At 49.4% G+C, this 22,446-nt stretch overlaps 1 protein-coding gene across 3 annotated transcripts in view; it reads right to left on the bottom strand.

The window, feature by feature from the left end:
• Window positions 1-22,446, bottom strand: part of ABCF1 (ATP binding cassette subfamily F member 1) — a 484,546-nt gene that overhangs the window by 54,952 nt on the left and 407,148 nt on the right. For all 3 annotated transcript variants that reach the window (XM_069241960.1, XM_069241963.1, XM_069241962.1), the window contains one exon: window positions 17,360-17,424. In XM_069241960.1, the coding sequence (XP_069098061.1) occupies window positions 17,360-17,424 (65 nt within the window). The remainder of the gene's footprint in view (window positions 1-17,359; window positions 17,425-22,446) is intronic.

Raw genomic sequence — 22,446 nt, 5'->3', positions numbered from 1 at the left:
GCATAAGGTGACTGCCCCGTTTATGCATCACTCTGTCTATGCTGGTTGTTCTTTCCTCATGGACACACTCATTACCCCATTTATGCACCACTCTCTCATGGACACACTCATTACCCCGTTTATGCACCACTCTGTCTATGCTGGTTGTGCTTTCCTCAGGGACACACTCATTACCCCATTTATGCACCACTCTGTCTATGCTGGTTGTGCTTTCCTCAGGGACACACTCATTACCCTGTTTATGCCCCACTCTGTCTATGCTGGTTGTGCTTTCCTCAGGGACACACTCATTACCCCGTTTATGCCCCACTCTGTCTATGCTGGTTGTGCTTTCCTCAGGGACACACTCATTACCCTGTTTATGCCCCACTCTGTCTATGCTGGTTGTGCTTTCCTCAGGGACACACTCATTACCCTGTTTATGCCCCACTCTGTCTATGCTGGTTGTGCTTTCCTCAGGGACACACTCATTACCCTGTTTATGCCCCACTCTGTCTATGCTGGTTGTGCTTTCCTCAGGGACACACTCATTACCCTGTTTATGCCCCACTCTGTCTATGCTGGTTGTGCTTTCCTCAGGGACACACTCATTACCCTGTTTATGCCCCACTCTGTCTATGCTGGTTGTGCTTTCCTCAGGGACACACTCATTATTCTCTACTGAAGAGAAAGGTTCTTACCTTCAGTAAGCCTCTTTCTGGTGGATACTACATGTAACTGCAGATTCCTCACTCTGAATTACTCCAGGCACTAGACTATCTTGAAACCTTTTCAGCAACTGAGCCTGCACACCAGTAGGTGGTGGCACCAGGCTCTGCCACAGGCTCATCCCATCCCTGGAAGTGACACCACAGTGTGGTACATAGGCACCACCCCTGCGCACAGACGACAGTATAAAACTGAATTCTTCCATGACCTCAGATGTAACGCTTCGGTGACAAATCAAAGACAGTGATGGTATGCAGGCTTCTGGGTTAAATATGGTGCAAGCTAACATGTAACCATATTAAAACCTTGAAGTCCACTCCTCAGAACAGGAAGGGTGGTGAGGAACATTACACAGTATCCACTAGAAAAACCATTATTGTAGTTAATTAACTCGTTCTTCTAATGAATACCTTCAGCTGCAGATTCCTTGAACACATTGACTCCCAAAAGGTGGAGGGTTGGAGGAGTGGACTTCACCCCTGAATGTTGTGCTGTACTCAATGTACAAAATAAGCCTCCTTTTGGACCTGGGAGCCAAGGCAGTATGAGAATGGATGATCCCCTTGTTGTGGCGTAGCCGGTGTCCAGACCAGAAATACTCCTAGCTATAACTGCTGTGGCAGTCGTGGTTCGGGTGGAATCAGCCAGCAAGCCTTCTGGGGCTGCTTTTTAGACAATGGTTAGCAGATTTAGATGCAGGCAACGATCCAGCGGGAGAAGATCCTTTTCTGCACTGCCGTGCAGTGCCCCAGACAATCCAACAAAAAGCTGATCTTTTACATAATACGGCAATCGCAAAACAGGCAAATGAGGCAACAAATTATCTTTAACCATGCCCAAAGCAAAATACAGCACAATAACCAAGACTATGGACAATTTGGCTTGCAGTGGAACAATCCGATGGGTGTCACACTGTAAGGAAATGCCTCCTTGGCATGGTTGCCCCCTGACTTTTTGCCTTTGCTGATGCTATGTTTACAATTGAAAGTGTGCTGAGGCCTGCTAACCAGGCCCCAGCACCAGTGTTCTTTCCCTAACCTGTACTTTTGTATCCACAATTGGCAGACCCTGGCATCCAGATAAGTCCCTTGTAACTGGTACTTCTAGTACCAAGGGCCCTGATGCCAAGGAAGGTCTCTAAGGGCTGCAGCATGTCTTATGCCACCCTGGAGACCTCTCACTCAGCACAGACACACTGCTTGCCAGCCTGTGTGTGCTAGTGAGGACAAAACGAGTAAGTCGACATGGCACTCCCCTCAGGGTGCCATGCCAGCCTCTCACTGCCTATGCAGTATAGGTAAGACACCCCTCTAGCAGGCCTTACAGCCCTAAGGCAGGGTGCACTATACCATAGGTGAGGGTACCAGTGCATGAGCATGGTCCCCCTACAGTGTCTAAACAAAACCTTAGACATTGTAAGTGCAGGGTAGCCATAAGAGTATATGGTCTGGGAGTTTGTCAAACACGAACTCCACAGCACCATAATGGCTACACTGAAAACTGGGAAGTTTGGTATCAAACTTCTCAGCACAATAAATGCACACTGATGCCAGTGTACATTTTATTGTAAAATACACCACAGAGGGCACCTTAGAGGTGCCCCCTGAAACTTAACCGACTGTCTGTGTAGGCTGACTAGTTCCAGCAGCCTGCCACACCAGAGACATGTTGCTGGCCCCATGGGGGGAGTGCCTTTGTCACTCTGAGGCCAGTAACAAAGCCTGCACTGGGTGGAGATGCTAACACCTCCCCCAGGCAGGAGCTGTAACACCTGGCGGTGAGCCTCAAAGGCTCACCCCTTTGTCACAGCCCAGCAGGGCACTCCAGCTTAGTGGAGTTGCCCGCCCCCTCCATCCACGGCCCCCACTTTTGGCGGCAAGGCTGGAGGGAACAAAGAAAGCAACAAGGAGGAGTCACTGGCCAGTCAGGACAGCCCCTAAGGTGTCCTGAGCTGAAGTGACTCTAACTTTTAGAAATCCTCCATCTTGCAGATGGAGGATTCCCCCAATAGGGTTAGGATTGTGACCCCCTCCCCTTGGGAGGAGGCACAAAGAGGGTGTACCCACCCTCAGGGCTAGTAGCCATTGGCTACTAACCCCCCAGACCTAAACACGCCCTTAAATTTAGTATTTAAGGGCTACCCTGAACCCTAGAAAATTAGATTCCTGCAACTACAAGAAGAAGGACTGCCTAGCTGAAAACCCCTGCAGAGGAAGACCAGAAGACGACAACTGCCTTGGCTCCAGAAACTCACCGGCCTGTCTCCTGCCTTCCAAAGATCCTGCTCCAGCGACGCCTTCCAAAGGGACCAGCGACCTCGACATCCTCTGAGGACTGCCCCTGCTTCGAAAAGACAAGAAACTCCCGAGGACAGCGGACCTGCTCCAAGAAAGGCTGCAACTTTGTTTCCAGCAGCCTTGAAAGAACCCTGCAAGCTCCCCGCAAGAAGCGTGAGACTTGCAACACTGCACCCGGCGACCCGACTCGGCTGGTGGAGATCCAACACCTCAGGAGGGACCCCAGGACTACTCTGATACTGTGAGTACCAAAACCTGTCCCCCCTGAGCCCCCACAGCGCCGCCTGCAGAGGGAATCCCGAGGCTTCCCCTGACCGCGACTCTTTGAATCCTAAGTCCCGACGCCTGGGAGAGACCCTGCACCCGCAGCCCCCAGGACCTGAAGGACCGGACTTTCACTGGAGAAGTGACCCCCAGGAGTCCCTCTCCCTTGCCCAAGTGGAGGTTTCCCCGAGGAATCCCCCCCTTGCCTGCCTGCAGCGCTGAAGAGATCCCGAGATCTCTCATAGACTAACATTGCGAACCCGACGCTTGTTTCTACACTGCACCCGGCCGCCCCCGCGCTGCTGAGGGTGAAATTTCTGTGTGGGCTTGTGTCCCCCCCGGTGCCCTACAAAACCCCCCTGGTCTGCCCTCCGAAGACGCGGGTACTTACCTGCAAGCAGACCGGAACCGGGGCACCCCCTTCTCTCCATTCTAGCCTATGTGTTTTGGGCACCACTTTGAACTCTGCACCTGACCGGCCCTGAGCTGCTGGTGGGGTGACTTTGGGGTTGCTCTGAACCCCCAACGGTGGGCTACCTTGGACCAAGAACTGAACCCTGTAAGTGTCTTACTTACCTGGTAAAACTAACAAAAACTTACCTCCCCCAGGAACTGTGAAAATTGCACTGTGTCCACTTTTAAAACAGCTATTTGTCAATAACTTGTAAAGGATACATGCAATTTTTATGATTTAAAGTTCCTAAAGTACTTACCTGCAATACCTTTCGAATGAGATATTACATGTAGAATTTGAACCTGTGGTTCTTAAAATAAACTAAGAAAAGATATTTTTCTATAACAAAACCTATTGGCTGGATTTGTCTCTGAGTGTGTGTACCTCATTTATTGTCTATGTGTATGTACAACAAATGCTTAACACTACTCCTTGGATAAGCCTACTGCTCGACCACACTACCACAAAATAGAGCACTAGTATTATCTATTTTTACCACTATTTTACCTCTAAGGGGAACCCTTGGACTCTGTGCATGCTATTCCTTACTTTGAAATAGCACATACAGAGCCAACTTCCTACACACACCAAGCCAGTACATATGGCGTAGAACGATTTCACCAAAAGGCATCTCAACAAGATAGCATTGATGACTTAACAACGATGGTTGAATGCAGTCAACGACTGCGGCTGACTTTCCAAGCACAGAGATTAGCGTTGTGCAGGACCCTGCCCTGCTGTTGTGAGAAAAGATCCTCCCAAAGAGGTAGTTTAATCTGAGGACAGATGTTTGTGCCCAGGAATTCTGCTCACCTCACTCTCCTTGCCCAGTTCGGTGCCACTGGAGTGTCTTGCATCCAGTCATTCCTAATCTTCTTCAGAAGTCGGGGCAGGAAAGATAGCGACAAGAAACTATTTAGGAGACCTGAGCTCTACTGAAGGCGAAATGCATCACCGAGAGACTTCCATCTTGGAAACTCCAATGTGCAAAAAAAGCAGTCATTGTGTGTGGCACAAAGATCAAGCAGGGTTCTCCCTCTTCTTTGAGATGCCCTACGTCACCTCTGGATGTACCTGCGGTTTGTGATCAGCAACTAAGTTTGTCTGCAGATCCCACTGCAGAGTTTGCAAGAGCTGCCTGGCGTGGTCCACAGCAGGATGCAGGAGGTCAAAAGGCTTCAGAGCGGCTACCAGTGAGACCCAGGTCAGGGTTTGAAATACCAACTGTTGTGGGTTCATTTTACAGCCTTGCTTGGACAAAAATATTTTAGCTTAGGCCTATATTTATTTATTCTTTTTAATTTATTTTAACACAGGCTTCTTTTAGCAGAGATATTTTCTTTCCCATTAGCTACTATTCTTCGAACCCATTATTGCTTTCATGTGCATGCCATTTTCACAGCGTACCTCTGCTCAAGGTTGCACATCACGGTACATGATAATTTATCTAGTATTGTCACCACAACAGTGCGCAGACAGCCCAACATTTACACACATGATCACATCAGGCCTGTCTCTCAGGACACAAACACATTTTATTATTAAAACATCACAGGGACCAAAGATGGTGAGAAAGGTCATCCCAGCCAGGAGCCCCATCCATGCTGTGTGCCATTTCACTGCTACTTTGCTGACTTCAGCCCTGTCTCTACAGCTAACCAAGATGACGGCAGGCAGACCCATGTTTTCAGGTAATGGGGTTGTGTGTTCCTTCCATGGACTAACTATGGTCAGATCTGGGCTATCACAGCTATGCTCTCGCTTAGAAGCTAGATGTTTGGGTAGGATTCCTATGCACATGTTTATACTAATAGGCTGGGGTTGTTTCTTTTCACGTGAGATAACAATCCTGACTGTGCTCTGCCTCATCTTCCTAACAATTGCAGCCCATATATTTTATCACAGATTGAAATCTTTTAAATGAATGCCTTGAAAACTCTGCTGTATCTCTTGGTCTGCCTACGTGTGTGTCAGATACCTGCTAATGAGAGAAAGGTGTAGGATCTATAGACCACGACTTCCTTGAGGAGTCACAGAGTGTCATAGACCGACTGCCACACATCACCTTTGCTTTTCAAGTTTGGGTGAGGTGATGCTAGTTAGTCAAAAGGGTTAGGCCGACAACTACCAAACGGTGTGAATTTGACTCAGTCTTCCACAATTGGAGGTGCTGCCGCCCAAATTCAGCACTCGTTCCTATAACAAAAGTCCTACAACACAACATCATAGCTCAAATGTCCTGGACTCATTAAACAGGCAGAATGCTCAGACGAGCATAGTATCCAGGATTGCTTCAATGAAGGGAAGCCACTGAAAAAATTAGGAGTGGCTTGGACACGTTGATTGAAAAGCCCAACCAATGACATCAACAGGTTTACCGCTGTCTGGAGATAGCTCATTGACTTCGAGGCGAGCCCTCCTTCAGTAGCACGTTGTCGAGGTATTCCCAACCTCCGCAGATGGGCTGCAACCATCACCTCTGGTGAAAACCTGAGGTGCACTGGTATGGTCAAATGGGAGCACAGATAACTGAGTGTTCATGTCCAACCCAAAACGGCAGGTAACACATCTGACTGCAGCATGTGAACATGAATGTAGGTACTGGCATTCCAACACCATTGTTCAGTCTCTTGGATCCAGGCCAGATAGAATTTCAGCTTAACTCGTCTTTCCAAAGAAAGAGTTCAGAGGGCAGAGACTTTAGGATGGGGAGGATAAGACAGAACTGCAGGGAAAATCTGGAGCACCCACAGATCGTAAGTGGTGCTCCTCCATGCGAGGAGGTGAAAGGTGACATCCCCGTACCGGGTGATCTTGAGCTACGGAGGGCAAATTAACGAGGTTTTGTGGTGCTTCGGAGAGGGGGGGGTGGAGGGGTGGGGAGGGGCGCTCTGCTGCCCCTAGGAGTCTCAATGTTGATGTGCTTCACAGTCTCTACCCCAATAGGTGTGGAAGGCCTGTTGTTGATGAGATATATGTTTTATATGCCTCTGATGGCAGCCCCTTCCAAAGCCTTGAAAGGGGTGCTGCTGCAGGGGGAGCTGCCGAACTGGCAGAGATAAGCTCAGAGAGGAGGCAGTGGCCTTCTTCTCTCTAAATTGTTCAAGAGACAAGTCTGCCTTCACCCCAAACAGTCAACACCAGTGGAAAGGTAGCCCATGATGGTATACTGAACATCTATTGGAGAAGAAGCCTAGGGAGCAAATCCAGGCATGGCGACTACACCCCACGTTAATTGCGACTGCCCTACCTAGACAGTCGGTAGTGCACAAACCAGATCTGACAGAGTATTTCACACCATCTCGTGTATCCAAGATAAGCTACTCTAGAGGAGGAAGGATGTTTTCAGGGACAACTGGAAAGACACCTCCCACTTTATCCCATCTCTTGTGTGACTATCTGCCCAGGAGCCATAATGTACTGATCGATCCGAGTACAAGGCTGGTGGAGAACATTACTTCGGCAAATGTCTCCATTCTCTTAGATTTCCTGTCAGTCATAGGGAATGAACATGGGTTCAAGCAGCTGCTCAATGCTTGGACAACTAGGCTTTCCAGAGTGAGGCGCTGTAGCAAAAGGTCCAGGGGTTGTGTGTGTTGCCTGTTCACCCAAGGGCCCACCAGTGCATCCACCACAATCTCATTAAAAGGGAGAAGAGGTTATTGGCTTGTTTGTCCCAGGTGGTGGTGGTAGTCCTCGGCAAAATAGGACCCAGGCTCTGATAGCACATATGGGTGAAGCCTGGTCCGAGGGAAATGGATCTCAGAGTCTGACAGAACTATCAGCTCAGTTTCTGTAACATTGGTACTGGCATTGACACTCGAGCCTGTGGCGTTGTCCATGGCACTGAGCAAGGTTGGAGTTGGCAGGGTTGAAGCTGAGGAAGGAGTCAGCCTCTGTTCAAGGGGAACAGTTAGCAACGTGGATGGATCCGCAAAAGGTAAACAGACTGGAGGCCCCTTAGGATTTATGGAGCCTGAAGGTGCTCCAGGCGGCCCAAATTATTTTTCCTGTGGACATCTTCAGCACCTGGAACTGTTCCACCTGGGGTGGGGCCGGAATAGAACTATCGGTTAAATCGGTTCCGCCCAGGGTGGGAGAGTGTGAAGAAGGTGCGGGAGAGAACAATCACCACGTTCTTGAAGTGCTTGGGGTGCCACGTGACTCTGTAGTGAGAGTAGCAGGCCAGGGTGACCCATGTTATACTGCTTGGCTTAACTGAGCTCCATGATCTGGATGATGATCAGTCACAGAAGCAGACTCACGAGTGAGAGCATGTCCGCGCCCTTAGCTACGATCGGGACCGATTCTTTTTATGCAGCTCGGTGACGGCTAGCTTGGCCTCATTATCTGGTATAGCCTTGGGATTCATCTGCGCGCAGGATGCAGTTATGTTTGGAGTAGAGGCAACATACACAGAAGTCATAGGTGCAGATTAGTAACATATGCCTGTTACAGTCACAACTCAGTTTGATCCCTGTAGTCTTAAAGGAAGACCGTTTCAAAATTGCTTGAAATTTAGAGAGAAAAACTGTTGAAAATGACTCAATTCGAATGAGCTCTGGATCCCCGTCGGAAGGCACAGAAATAAAGAAACTCAGCAGGAGCCGGTGGAGGACCAGTGGTGGGTTCAGAGGGTTCTGGCGACATTGAGGGCAAAGACGCCAGTGATATCCGATATATGTGGCCTCTTGGCTCCTTGGGCCCATAGAAGCGCTAGAGGGAGTATAAGAAAATACCTTTCTTGGCATGGTTACCCCCTAACTTTTTGCCTTTTGTTGATGTCAGTTATGATTGCAAGTGTGCTGAGACCCTGCTAACCAGGCCCCAGCACCAGGGTTCTTTCCCTACACTGTACCTTTGTTCCCACAATTGGCATAGCCCTCGCACACAGATAAATCCCTTGTAAATGGCACCCCTGGTACTAAGGGCCCTGTGGCCAGGGAAGGTCTCAAGGACTGCAGAATGTATTATGCCACCCTGGGGACCCCTCACTCAGCACATACACACTGCCTCACAGCTTGTGTGTGCTGGTAGGGAGAAAATGACTAAGTCGACATGGCACTCCCCTCAGGGTGCCATGCCCACATCCTACTGCCTGTGGCATAGGTAAGTCACCCCTCTAGCAGGCCTTATAGCCCTAAGGCTGGGTGCACTATACCACAGGTGAGGGCATAGTTGCATGAGCACTATGCCCCTACAGTGTCTAAGCAAAACCTTAGACATTGTAAGTGCAGGGTAGCCATAAGAGTATATGGTTTGGGAGTCTGTCATTTACGAACTCCACAGCACCATAATGGCTACACTGAAAACTGGGAAGTTTGGTATCAAACTTCTCAGCACAGTAAATGCACACTGATGCCAGTGTGGAATGTGTTGTAAAATACACCCAGAGGTCATCTTAGAGATGCCCCCTGAATACCAGTCTGACTCCTAGTGCTAGGCGGACCAGTTTCTGCCAGCCTGCCACAACCAGACGAGCTTCTGGCCACATGGGGAGAGTGCCTTTGTCACTCTGTGGCCAGGAACAAAGCCTGTACTGGGTGGAGGTGCTTCTCACCTCCCCCTGCAGGAACTGTAAAACCTGGCGGTGAGCCTCAAAGGCTAATGCCTGTTGTTCCAGTGCCCCAGGGCATCCCAGCTAGTGGAGATGCCCACCCCCTCCATACACAGCACCCACTTTTGGTGGCAAGTCCGGTGGAGATAATGAGAACAACAAGGAGGAGTCACCTACCAGTCAGGACAGCCCCTACAGTGCCCCAAGCTGAGGTGACCCCTGCCTTTAGAAATCCTCCATTTTGAGTTTGGCGGAATCCCCTAATAGGAATAGGGATGTGCCCCCGCCCCTCAAGGAAGAGGCACAAAGAGGGTGTAGCCACCCTCAAGGACAGTAGCTCTTGGCTAGTGACCTGAAAGCCTCGCAGAGACGACAGACACCAACTGAGTTGGCCCCAGCCCTACCAGCCTGTCTCCAGACTCAAAGAACCTGCACTGCTGCGCATCCGATGGAACCAGTGACCTCTGAGGACTGCCCTGCAGCTAAAGGACCAAGAAACTCCAGAGAAAAGCGGCACTGTTCAAAAACTGCAACAACTTTGCAGCAAATTTTAAAGAGACTCTAACTTCCCGCAGGAAGCGTGAAACATCACACTCTGCACCCCACGCCCCCGGCTTGGGTTTGGAGAAACCAACACCACAGAGAGGGCTCCCAGGTGACTCCAACGACATGGACACCCTGAGTTGACCTCCCTGCACCCCCACAGCGACACCTGCAGAGAGGATCCAGAGGCTCCCCCTGACCGCGACTGCCTGGTAACAAAGGAACCCAACGCCTGGACCAAGCTCTGCACCCGCAACCCCCAGGACCGAGAGGAACCATCTACCAGTGCATAAGTGACCAGCAGAAGGCCCTCATCCTAGCCCAGTCGGTGGCTGGCCCGAAAAGCCCCCCTGTGCCCTGCCTGCATCGCCAGAGTGAACCCCGGGTCCCTCCATTGCTTTCAACGTAAAACCCAACACCTACTTTGCACACTGCACCCAGCTGCTGAGGGTGTTTTTTGTGTGTATCTCCCAACCCCCCCGCCCCCCCACCCCTCCTCTTGCAGGTAGTTACCTGCTAGCAGACTGGAACCGGAGCACCCCTGTTCTCCATAGGCGGCTATGTTGTTTGGGCCTTCCTTTGATCTCTGCACCTGACCGGCCCTGTGTTGCTGGTGTTGAGGGTTTGGGGTTGCCTTGAACCCCCAACGGTGGGCTGCCTATGCCCAGGATGCCTGCAGAGAGGATCCAGAGACTCCCCCTGTCTGTGACTGCCTGGTAACAAAGGAACCCGACGCCTGGTCCAAGCACTGCACCTGCAGCCCCCAGGACCGAGAGGAACCACCTACCAGTGCAGGAGTGACCAGCAGGCGGCCCTCATCCTAGTCCAGTCGGTGGCTGGCCTGAGAAGCCCCCCTGTGCCCTACCTGCATCGCCTAAGTGACCCCCGAGGCTCTCCATTGCTTTCTATAGCAAACCTGATGCCTACTTTGCCTACTGCACCCGGCCGACCCTGTGCCGCTGAGGGTGTGTTTTGTGGGCTGGTGTCCCCCCAGTGCTCTACAAAATCCCCCTGGTCTGCTCCCCGAGGACGCACGTACTTACCTGTAAGCAGACTAGGACCGGAGCACCCCTGTTCTTCATAGGCACCTATGTGTTTTGGGCCCTCCTTTGACCTCTGCACCTGACCGGCCCTGTGTTGCTGGTGCTGTGGCTTTGGGGTTGCCTTGAACCCCCAACGGTGGGCTGCCTATGCCCAGGAGACAGACTATGTAAGTGCTTTACTTACCTGAGAAAACTAGCCAAACATACCACCCCCAAGAACTGATTTTTTGCACTGCATCCACTTTTAAAATAGCTTATTGCCATTTTAACCAAAACTGGGTGTACTACTGTTTTAAACCAAAGTTCTATAGTCACCTGTGTGAAGTACCTTGCATTTGATGTGCTTACCTCAAATTTGAATCTTGTGGTTCTAAAAATAAATTAAAGAAAATATATTTTTCTATATAAAACCTATTGGCCTGGAGTTAAGTCACTGATGTGTGTTCCTCATTTATTGCCTGTGTGTGTACAACAAATGATTAACACAACCCTCTGATAAGCCTACTGCTCGACCACACTACCACAAAATACAGCATTAGAATTATTCAATGTTGCCACTATCAACCTCTAAGGGGAACCCTTGGACTCTGTGCACACTATCTCTCACTTTGAGATAGTATATAGAGTCAACTTCCTACAGGGAGTCAGTAACTATCCAAAGAGTTCCAGCATGGCCTCACAGAACTCTCCAATCTGCCTTCGTGTAGCACATTGTCATGGAAACTAGGATTGTGGGCTAGGCTCCGAAGTTGACTTACTTTGGGAGTGAGATTGAGAGTCAAGGAGACACCCAAACGTCTTCTCAGGATAAAGCAAGTGGCAGGAAAGGGAAGAGTCCTGCTTGGATTTTTTTCTCATTTTTTCGTCAACTTACTGTAGGAATCTGGCCCTCTATGTAGTGTGCAAAACTAGGCACACTGTGCAGGGGTTCCAGGGGGTCCAGGCAGCCACAGGTTGGCTTCCAGAGGTAACAATTAGACCACCTAAAGCACCAATTGTTAGGGTAGCTGGTCGACTAGTATGGATAATCCAGGAGATGTGCTAAGTAGTTGCTGTGCTTACAACAGAATTTATAAATTTATTCAGACTTTTATATACATTTTAAGACCAAGATCTTTAAGATACATTAAGTACTTTTTGAAATATGACTTTTCAAAGTTTTAATATAGTTAGTCTTTTTGTGCGTAATCACGCACCGTAGGAATCAATAGGTAGTCACTTTTAAAAATGCATTACAAATCGATCAGCTGAGTTGCAAGGCTCTTCTTTTGCAGGGTGGTCGAAGTAGTCAATGGGCACACTGTGCCTACCGGAGAGCCTCGGGCGGCTCCCAGTTCCGGCAGGAGCAGCGTTGGAAAGTCTCTTGGAAGAGGCCCACCTGGAGGGACCACTTGGAAAAGGAGATGGGTTGCAGATTTAAAGATGATGCCTTGGGGTCCCCTCTGGCTGTTGAGGTCGCAAGGGATTGGGGACCCGGGGCACACAGCAGATCCGCCATGTATGACCAAAAAGCTGCTATGGTGGAGTTCCAACCAGGGCAGAAAGCTTGGGTGTTGGAGCCTGTTGCTCCAAGGGTCCTCCAGAACAAATGGTCTAGGCTCTATCCTATTCTTGTTCCCTCACTATGTCCCAGGTTTGGCAAGGACAGAGTGGGCCCATATTGCTCATGCACCTATGCCCTCACATATACTATGGTGCACCCTGCCTTGGGGCTGAAAGGCCTGCCAGAGGGGTGACTTGCCCGTATCATAAGCAGTGTAGGGTGGACAGGGCACACCGAGTGTGCCATGACGAGTTTGCCTTTTTAGGTTTGCCCCAGTACACTCAGTCTGCACTGGCAGCGCTGGGTGCATTTGAGTGCAGGCCGTAGAGAGTGGCACAATCAGTGCCTCTGCCCTCAGGGGCCTACCCATACTATCCCATGCCCTGGGTAATGGGGTACCCATTTACAGGGTCTTACAGTGATACGTAAGAGTGTATCCAATTGTGCCCAGCATCACAACTGATTAAGGGAAAGAGCTCTGGCCCAGGGAACCTGGTTAGCAGGGGCCCTAGCCCTACAACTTGTAGCACACATCAGGCAAAAAGTGGGGGCTAACCATGCAAAAAGAGGCCTCCTCTCACACTTACCCAAAGACTCAGAGGGCAACGATCACGAGGAAGGACCTCAGGAATTACTCCTGCGACTTGGAGTGGTCTTATCATGGAGTGTCCAGTGCTTGGTGACAGTTTCACCTCACAGTCCAGTAAGGCCTTTGGGTTTACCGACGCTGGTCACTGCAGACCTTACAGTAGTGGCCTGACCAGAGGTACCAAAGGCAGCCTGTCCTTCCACGGCTTGTATCCTATCATCTTGGCAGAGGACACTACACTTGTACAATGTAAAATCTGAAGGGGCAGAACATCGTCAGTGTGGAGCCTCATGACACCACCTACCGACGCACAGAGTACTTCTGGGGAAAAAAATCTAGATCTCGTCTGACACCTGGAGAACATTCAGAAAGTGAGGAAACTGCGTTTGGAAGTCTCCATCAGAAATCTGACTATTAGAATGCGTATTCCTAAAGGCAGTTGTGCAACACATTTGGTGGGATTCATAGCATTTAATCTTGCCACAAAATCCTTTCAAGCAGCATCAAAGTACCACCTTAATGAACAAGGAGATTAAAAACTAAAAACTTGTTAAAGGAAGGCCAGACCAATTAGAATTGGCCTAAAAGCAGACATCTCTTTATTCCAGCCATGTGCCTGCCAGGAACACAGACCAAGCATTCAGACGACCTAGCAGGATCACAACAGAAAGTCATGCGTGGTCAGCTGCAAGAGTGTTCTTGGCCAAGTCTTTCAGCAAAGGGTACAACTTTAGATAGAACGTTTGGCAATGGTTGAAAACACAAAATGCCAAAACAAAGGATCCAAGTACCCAGGGACTGGGTCCAGGTGAGGTACACTTTCAATGAATAACTCAACTCTAACATTTTCCAATAAAACGCAAGATCTCATATTAAAATGCTTGAGTTTCCCTTACTGTAAGGGAATGCCTATTTTTGTATGTCACCTCCTAGTTTTTCGAATGATGTTCCTGTTTTTTTCGACTGTTGAGTGGACTGAGGTCTGCTAACCAGTGCCTGGAACCTGAAGTTTATGCTGAATTGGCTGTATGCAAATGGGTCTGGCTAACTTACCAGTCAGTCCCTAGCAAACGGTACCATGCTACCAAGGGCATATATGTTAGAGGGGTACCCCAGAGCTTAAAGTACTGGTTGTGCCACTCTGGAGGTCCCCCCTCCTCCACCACTGCAGACAGCAGAACAGTCATACACTGCTAGCCTGGCTTTGCCATTTAAAGCAATGGGAAAGCCCCACTTCCCCTGGACATGTGTGTAAGTCACCCCTCTGGCAGGCCTCTGCGCCCTAAAGATAGGGAGCAACATATGACAAAGGCAGGACATGTACTTCACATGTCCTGACAATAAACCCTGCATTACTGCTGTTTGGTGCGTACAGGGTTACACGCTCACCCCTAAGGTAACTCCAGAATGGTATGACCAAAGTGGGCACTCCAAGGTATCAAGTAACTTGTTACATTAACCCTGACTTGTATCTCCAGTTAATGTAACTTGCTGCAGTGTGCAGCTTTAGCAAGCTGTCACTTTGTTGCCTTTAAAACTCCCGTGCCTTCCCAGGCACACCTGGAGCCTCTTTCTACCCTCCTGGAGAGACGTGCCAACAACTCTCAGGAAGGAGAACAATGAGGGAGTGCAGGAAAGGGAGGTGTCATGTCCCTCCAGGAAGCCATATGGGTGTAAGCCCCAAAAGGCACGCTTCCTAGGTGGAGCTGCCTTTGTAGGCAAATTGTGTAGCACCGGGGGGTGCTGCCCCATTGTTGAGGTAGACTGGCCTGGGAGGCAGAGAAAGGAAAGCAGTGTTTTACCAGGGGCGTGTGTAGCCCTGATGTATCCACACTCCAGGGGTGGGCTAGTAAAGATGGCACACTAAGAGGGCGGTCTAGCCATCTTGGGAGTGGGCAGAATGGTGCATCCTGGGATAGCCTGATGTCACACTCCACAGGAGGTAGGGAACTTGGTTGTCCATTGGATATCAACCACATCCTGCCAAGAGGGTACTTTCCGAGCATAAAGGGGGCGGTCCTGCCACCCAGACCTCAGGTCTTGACAGCCTTGAAAGAAGGGCCAAAGGAAGACTGTCCTGCTGCCCGAGGGACCAGCAAAAGAGACTGCACTGACAAGGATTGCTGTGTCCTGCTCAAGGAGAAACTGTACCCAGAGCCCAATCAAGCCAGGAGACTCCCAGGGCCAGCTGACTGGCCTTCTGTTTGCAGCACAGGGATTCAACAGCTGAATACGCTGGGACAAGTTGGTAGCCCAAACGATTCCAACTGCTACCACCGCCACACAGCACCACGGACCAACATCCAAAGCACAGAGGTGCACCTAAGTTCGCTGAACCTGGGAGAGCTGCTGGAGACTGCCTCGGACTCTGACAGGTCAATCTTCCTGGGTTGATAACTCGTCTGTGGAGCTTGGTAGCCCACCCCTGGGCTATACACCTACAGGAAAACTGGTTTTGCCACTGTTTTTCCCTTTGTTGTCCCTGGCGCCCTTCTATCTACCCAAACAAAGGGCAGCCCTCCTCGAGTGTGCTTGCTTTTTCCCTTCAAAGGTGGCTTCATCTTTGAAGCTCCCCTTTTGGGCCAACACCCCATGAAGCTTTTCCTGCCAGGAGGAGATAACATCTTGTCCCCCGGCAGATACTTTTAGGCTTCCCTGAGACTTCTTTACACTTCTCCCCAGGAGGCCCAAAGGCTATCTTGAGTGCAGACCTTTGTGTGCAAACAAACAGGAACTAGAAACCTTGTGAAACAAAGTGGCAACTTACTAAAGTCACACTTTTGTCCATAAGTGACATTAAATTCGATGTAACTAATAAATTGGACCTAATGCGCCAATCCTTTTGATACCTTGAAGTACAATCTTTAGTAGTCCCATTCAGAAGTTAGCAGGGCTGTGATGTCAGCCTGCAACTGTGCACGTGCCAATGGGGCCACTAGTCTTTCCACAGTAAAAACGACAAAGGTGTTTTTACTGTTAGGACCTTAAAAACATGTAACCACGGGTCTAACCTTTAAATATAATACAACTGCCCTTGGGGCTCAGTGGGCCTGCCTTAGGGGGGACTTATACATATTAAAAAGGAGGACTTGGGCTTTGCTATTGCTTGAAATGGAAAAGTCGAGGTAGCAGTGTAAAATTGTTCTGCCATCCAGCAATGGTGGGTTGGGAGTCATGCTTTTACTTTGTCTTATGTGTGATGGCACACATGGGGCACATCTAGTGCTGCAGTCCACAAGAGACACTAACTTACAGGCCCTGGGTACTCCTGGTACCATATACTAGGGGCTTAAGTCAAGTTATGCCATTTGAGGATAAGCCAATTACGGATATACCTTTTTAAGGGTCAGAGCACATGCACGGAGTCGCAATTAGCTGGGCTTAGGGCATTTCAGAGCCATTACATTAGTAACTAGTTGTCAAAGTGGGGTTAAAAAGTGGGGGTTAACTTGCATGAGTATATTGGTCTTCTAAAATAAATCAGTGCTTTTGTGTACAGACAACATGAGCACCAGTTATCAAACCAATCACCCCTCCTGGCACAGACCAGATGGCATCGGCCATTCGCCATCAAGTGTTCCTCTGAGCAGAGCAAAATGCAAATGTTACTTACCTAGTAAGCCCAGGACCTGCAGGAGGAGCCACTATACCGTGTGACTTGAGACTTTCATCAAAGAAAGATATCTTGCCCACTTCTGAGCTCAACACTAGATGGTGGGATTATGCTAAGCAAGTGTATCTACAGCAACACATGCCTCAAACAGCCAGTTTCCGCACGACCCCCAAGCCAAGTTAGGTGGGCTTCTTTCCCCTCACAGCCAGGGTGGTTGCAGCAGATGATTACAGCTGAGAGGCATGTTTTATCCCCATTCCCTTTGGAGACTAGTACTAGCAGTCTAGAACTAACTAAACAGTTTAGAATTGGTCTAGAACTAACAGAACTCTGTCTAGAGCGAACTCTAGAACTGTGTAGAAGTAACATACAAGAAATAAGAGAAGTAGCAATCTAGCACTAGCAGTGTACCACTAGCAGCCTTTAATACTTCTGCCATGTTCGACTCCACTCAACTTTCACAGTAACACAATTGGCTGGAAGGAAGCTGGTAATCAAAAGGGAGGAAAGGGAGGATTATACGGTTGTAAAAAGGCCGCACTGCAACGTGTTTTTAGCTTTAAGGCAAACAATGATTGTTTATTATACGTAGGAGGGGTCTCTCTCTCCAGCTCACACAGCTGGAATTCTATTTTACAGTATCCTGGACATCATAAAAAATGAAGATATTGAAGGAGACAAGAGCATCATGCATCTTGTAAACACCGAAGCATGCCCAATGAACTGGCGGAAGCTTTTTGGTACTCACCAAAATCAGGACATCTGGCTGTCGACATGAGAGCTCTGCAAACACCACTCGAGCCTTCTGTCCACCTAGAAAGTTTTCAAAAGTTAACTCAAATTTCCAGGAAATCCTGGCAACACAACCCTCCCCCATCAGTGGCACCTCCTCCGCAACTGAACCACGAGGGACATGAATCCATCACCACAACCTCACATTGAGAACTCCTAACCACAGGTGAAAACCATCGACAACACAACTGCTAACCAGACAACCCCAGCTATGGACAATCATTTCACAACAGAAACTCGCCTTCACGCCCACTGTTCACAAACGATCACGAGCCACATATACAAAACACAACATGAAACCCTCGACAGCAGAACCACGATCACAAACATTAACAAACCGTAGATGGTAAACTTGTTCATAACCACAACCCTCAGATACTCTAGGCAGACATGCCGAGGACCCCTTTGGCATTAAACCAGCACTTCACACACAGCAGCTACACCCATTAACGGGAACTACTAGATGGCACAACTCTCCTTAGAATAACAACCTCCTGGCAGGAACTCTTGAGCAAGTTACTTACTTCAGTAACCCTCTTTCTGGTAGAAACTCCATCTAGCTGCAGATTGCTCACCTTGTGAATATTCCTCGGGGGACACACGGTCTGGAAACGTGTCCGCAGTAGACCTAGCTGGTAGATGGCGCTGCACAGCTGCACACTGATGTAGTTATGCTCCATAAAAGACATGCGGGCTATACAGGCGCACTCCTGCTGCAGACATCAGTAGCTTTTGAGACTGTCCTCACCCCCAGATGCAAAGTCCGAAAAGAAAAGTGGTGAGGCCATTGTGCAGAGTCCTGGATTTCCAATGTTATTAACAGATAAGGCCGTCACAAACCAGGCAAGAATGGGGAGTTTGTGAGATATATGCAGCTAGACCAAGTTTCTACCAGAAAGAGCGTTACTAAAAGGTAAGTAACATGATCTTTTTCTACAGAGTAAATCGTACAGTCCTTAACTTTGGAATAGATACAAAAGCAGTACATATTTTCAGGCGAGTCTGTGAATGGACTCAAACCAAGTCCTGCGGGTCCGAACAGACAAAAAGCCCCCCTCTGTGAACTTGACTGCCCAGACAAGAGTGCTTTGACAATGGATGAAGGGAACGCTCATGAAGCTGCCATGCAAATGTTCAGGATAGGAACTGCGTAATAGCGCTGGCCGTGGTAGGATAAGCATACAGTCCTTCCAGAGGCTGCTTTTTAGCCATTGTGAATGCAGGACACAATCCAGCGGGAAATGGTTCCCTTCTGCACAGCCTTCTCTTTTTTAAATCCAGTGAAATCCACAAAACCAGACAGTCTTTCTGGAGGTCTTTGGTACGATTTATACAGAAGTTCAATGCCCTCCTGTGATCCAAGCAGTGTAGTCTCATCACCTCCTTAAGGTCGGAGCACAGGACACTGGCAGGGTGAAGTTACGGCAGGTGAATGCAGACAGCTTGAAGCTCACTCAGACGCTGCGCCAATGTTTTGATAAACATTGTCTTGAGGATCACATCAAAAACAAGCACTGGCAAATGCACGGAGGAGCTGAAGATGGATTTGCAGAGTTTTGGGGACCAGCAAGGTCCTGGAGATTCTACCCTTGAGAGGGAGTCAGGTCTGGCCTTCAGCATACAGGAGGGCCAGTAAAAGTCGCTGGATCCCCCACGAGTGACCCACTGGTGCTGGACATAGTGAGTCACAAGGAGGCCTCAGCAGCAATACAAAACAGAAATCCCATGTTGCAGGAGTTGCAGGACAGGGGCTGATCTCCGAGTTGTAGTGCTGGAGGCTGGGGCTTCTTGGTGCCTGAAGATCTCCTGGAGGAAGAGTCAACAAGTCTTGGCAAGTGCAACAGCTGCAGTGCACAGGGGTTCCAGTTCAGTGGCAAGAGCAGGGGCCCACAGTCTACCAAGCTGGTTAGAAGACCAGCAGGACCCAGAGTAGGCCATAAACTCACACCTGTTGTTGCAGTGTCGTCGGTGGTCCTTGGGACAGCAGAACCCACCAGCCAGTTGACGTCTTGAGGTGCCTGCGGATGCAGGGGAGTGACTCCTTGATTCCAAGGGAGATTCCTTCGTGCTTCCAGGTGCAAACATAGTCCTTGTGACACTGGATGTTGCAGAATTCCTGCAGGAGCCGGAGAAACAATGTTGCAAAGGAAGCCTTCCTCGCCACAAGCAGATGTGTTTGGTTCCAACGCAGACCAGCAGCAGTTTCAGAGCTCGAGAGCAGATGTCTTGCAGAGCTCAACAAACCTGAGCACCCACTCCAGGTGGAGCCCTTAAGTAACCCTTAAAGGGAGTTGGTCACTCTCTGGGGTGAACCACTTATCCGAGGGGGTCACGGACGTCCTCTCTGCACATCGTTTCCAAGATGGCAGAATCAACTGACCAAACGGCAGAACACTGTGCACCTCGCTAGGAGAGGAGCTGGACAGGAGGGTGGTCTCTCCTTTGTCCTTTGTGTAGGTCTGCACCAGGGCGGCAACCGGGGATTCCTGAACTGGTGCAAACCTGATTATGCAAGGAAGGCACCAAATGTGCCCTTCAAAGCAGTTATGTGGCACTCAGATGCCACCCCCACCTCAGCCCTTAGACACCTAATCCACAAGGAGAGGTAGTCACACCTCTCCCTTGCAGGAAATCCTTTGTTCTGCCTTCCGCTGCTGGAGCCAGACTCGCCAGCAGGAAGGGAGAACAGTATCTGGGGTCAGCAGCAGCATGGACTGGTAGCTAGACCCCGTAAGGCTCTACAGGCAGAACTGAGGGATCCTCTAAGGAACCCCCAGGTTACAGGGGATGAGGCAACTAACACTGGAATCAGTGTAGTTGCATGATTCCAACATGTCTAGGTTTGGAGAAACCATTACATAGATGGTCAACTCGTGCTGACCAGTGCCCATTACATACCTTAAGATGGCTTCCCCGCACTTACAAAGCATAGGGAATGCAGTCTGGGATTTTTAGGGGTTACCCTGCTCATGCAGGGGTACCTTCACACTTGGAGACAGGCACCCTGCCCTTGGGCTGAAGGGCCTACCAGAGGGATGACTTACAGTGTTTAAGTGCAGGACCAGGATATAAGGCAAGCCTTACATCCTAAGTGAAAGGTGCCTGCACCATTTCATGCAGGCTGCAGGTGGCAGGCCTGCAGACACCGTTTGCATGGGCTCCCCTGGGAGGCATAATACATGCTGCAGCCCACGGGAGACCCTGGTGCACCAATGCCCTGGGTACCATTGTACCGTATACTAGGGACTTACATGGGTGTGTCAGTTTGCCAATTGTGGGTGTAAAACGTGTACCAGCAACCAAATTTAGAGGAGAGAGCACAGACACTGGGGATCCTGGTTGGCAGGATCCCAGTGAACTACAGTCTAAGCACACCGACATCAGGCACAAAGTGGGGGTACCTATGCTAGAATACCAATTGTCGAAGTGAAAGGGCTGAGCAAGCTCATCACCAGAGTTATAACCATTGTTGGAGTCCATGCCGACAAGTGAGTTTTTGGAGTGTTTTCCTTGAGGAGATGGCATCACCTTAAGTGTAATCCGGCGTGGCTCCGGTCGAGGTCAGACCAGCGCAGACTCGGACAATACTAAAGGAATTTCCTCATCCAGAGTCAGTGGATTCGGTACCGTGTTGGCGTCCCAGGGACCTGTGTGAACTGTGGCATTAGAAATGGGGTCTAGACAGAAGCGAAATCTGTTGTGCTGGGTTAGAAGATTCTAACTTGAACCCGCTGGCGGTACTCCAGATGGAAGCCTTTCTCCTCTTTGGGGCCTGAAGGCACGCCAGAGGGAGTTGGGTAAGGATACAGGGAGGCAGAACATGGCTGTGTGGAACTCCTAATCTGTTGAGGAGAAGCAGGCAGACAGCGCTGGAAACCCTGCTTATGCCAGAACCAGTTGTGGAATCGGCTCCAAAGTCAGACGACTCCAAGTACAAGACTGAGAACTTTGGCGACAGAGTCTCCTTTTTTTTGGACCTGCCGGATGATTTGGATCTAAAAAAAAAAAAAAAGACGGGGCTCTAGAGCAGCTTTGCAGACTCAAGGAGCAGGCACAGGACCTCAACTGAACCTCAGACATGAACCGTGACTTAGAACAGTCTCAGCAAGGAGTATTTTTATGCTTGGTGGTGTAAAGTTTCGCCTCACTGTCTCAGGTGGCCTTTGGGTTCATGAACAAGTTGTCACTGTAGGATTTGGAGTAGAGATTCGTCCCTAGACACCACAAGCACACCTGAAGGGGGATCTGTAACAGATATTTGTTTGAGACAGTCTCTACATGGCTTAAAACCGGTTATTTTAGGAGGTGTGACATCCCTTGCACACTGAAGAAAATTTGGAAAATAGAGGATAGCATCTCTGAGAGACAAGAGAGAGCTCCAGATCTGTAGGAAAGTACCATCTTGCCTGGCATGTTACCCCCATTTTTCACTGTATATATGTTGTTTTAGTTGTATGTGTCACTGGGACCCTGGTAACCCAGGGCCCCAGTGCTCATAAGTGTGCCTGAATGTGTTACCTGTGTAGTGACTAACTGTCTCACTGAGGTTCTGCTAACCAGAACCTCAGTGGTTATGCGCTCTCATTTCTTTCCAAATTGTCACTGACAGGCTAGTGACCATTTTTACCAATTTACATTGGCTTACTGGAACACCCTTATAATTCCCTAGTATATGGTACTGAGGTACCCAGGGTATTGGGGTTCCAGGAGATCCCTATGGGCTGCAGCATTTCTTTTGCCACCCATAGGGAGCTCTGACAATTCTTACACAGGCCTGCCACTGCAGCCTGAGTGAAATAACGTCCACGTTATTTCACAGCCATTTTACACTGCACTTAAGTAACTTATAAGTCACCTATATGTCTAAACTTTACCTGGTAAAGGTTAGGTGCAAAGTTACTTAGTGTGAGGGCACCCTGGCACTAGCCAAGGTGCCCCCACATTGTTCAGAGCCAATTCCCTGAACTTTGTGAGTGCGGGGACACCATTACACGCGTGCACTACATATAGGTCACTACCTATATGTAGCTTCACAATGGTAAC

The sequence above is a fragment of the Pleurodeles waltl genome, chromosome 6, assembly GCF_031143425.1.
Source record: "Pleurodeles waltl isolate 20211129_DDA chromosome 6, aPleWal1.hap1.20221129, whole genome shotgun sequence".
In the NCBI taxonomy this organism is placed as follows: domain Eukaryota; kingdom Metazoa; phylum Chordata; class Amphibia; order Caudata; family Salamandridae; genus Pleurodeles; species Pleurodeles waltl.
Note: the sequence above shows the minus strand (reverse complement) of the source record. Positions and strands in the feature narration are given on the sequence as shown.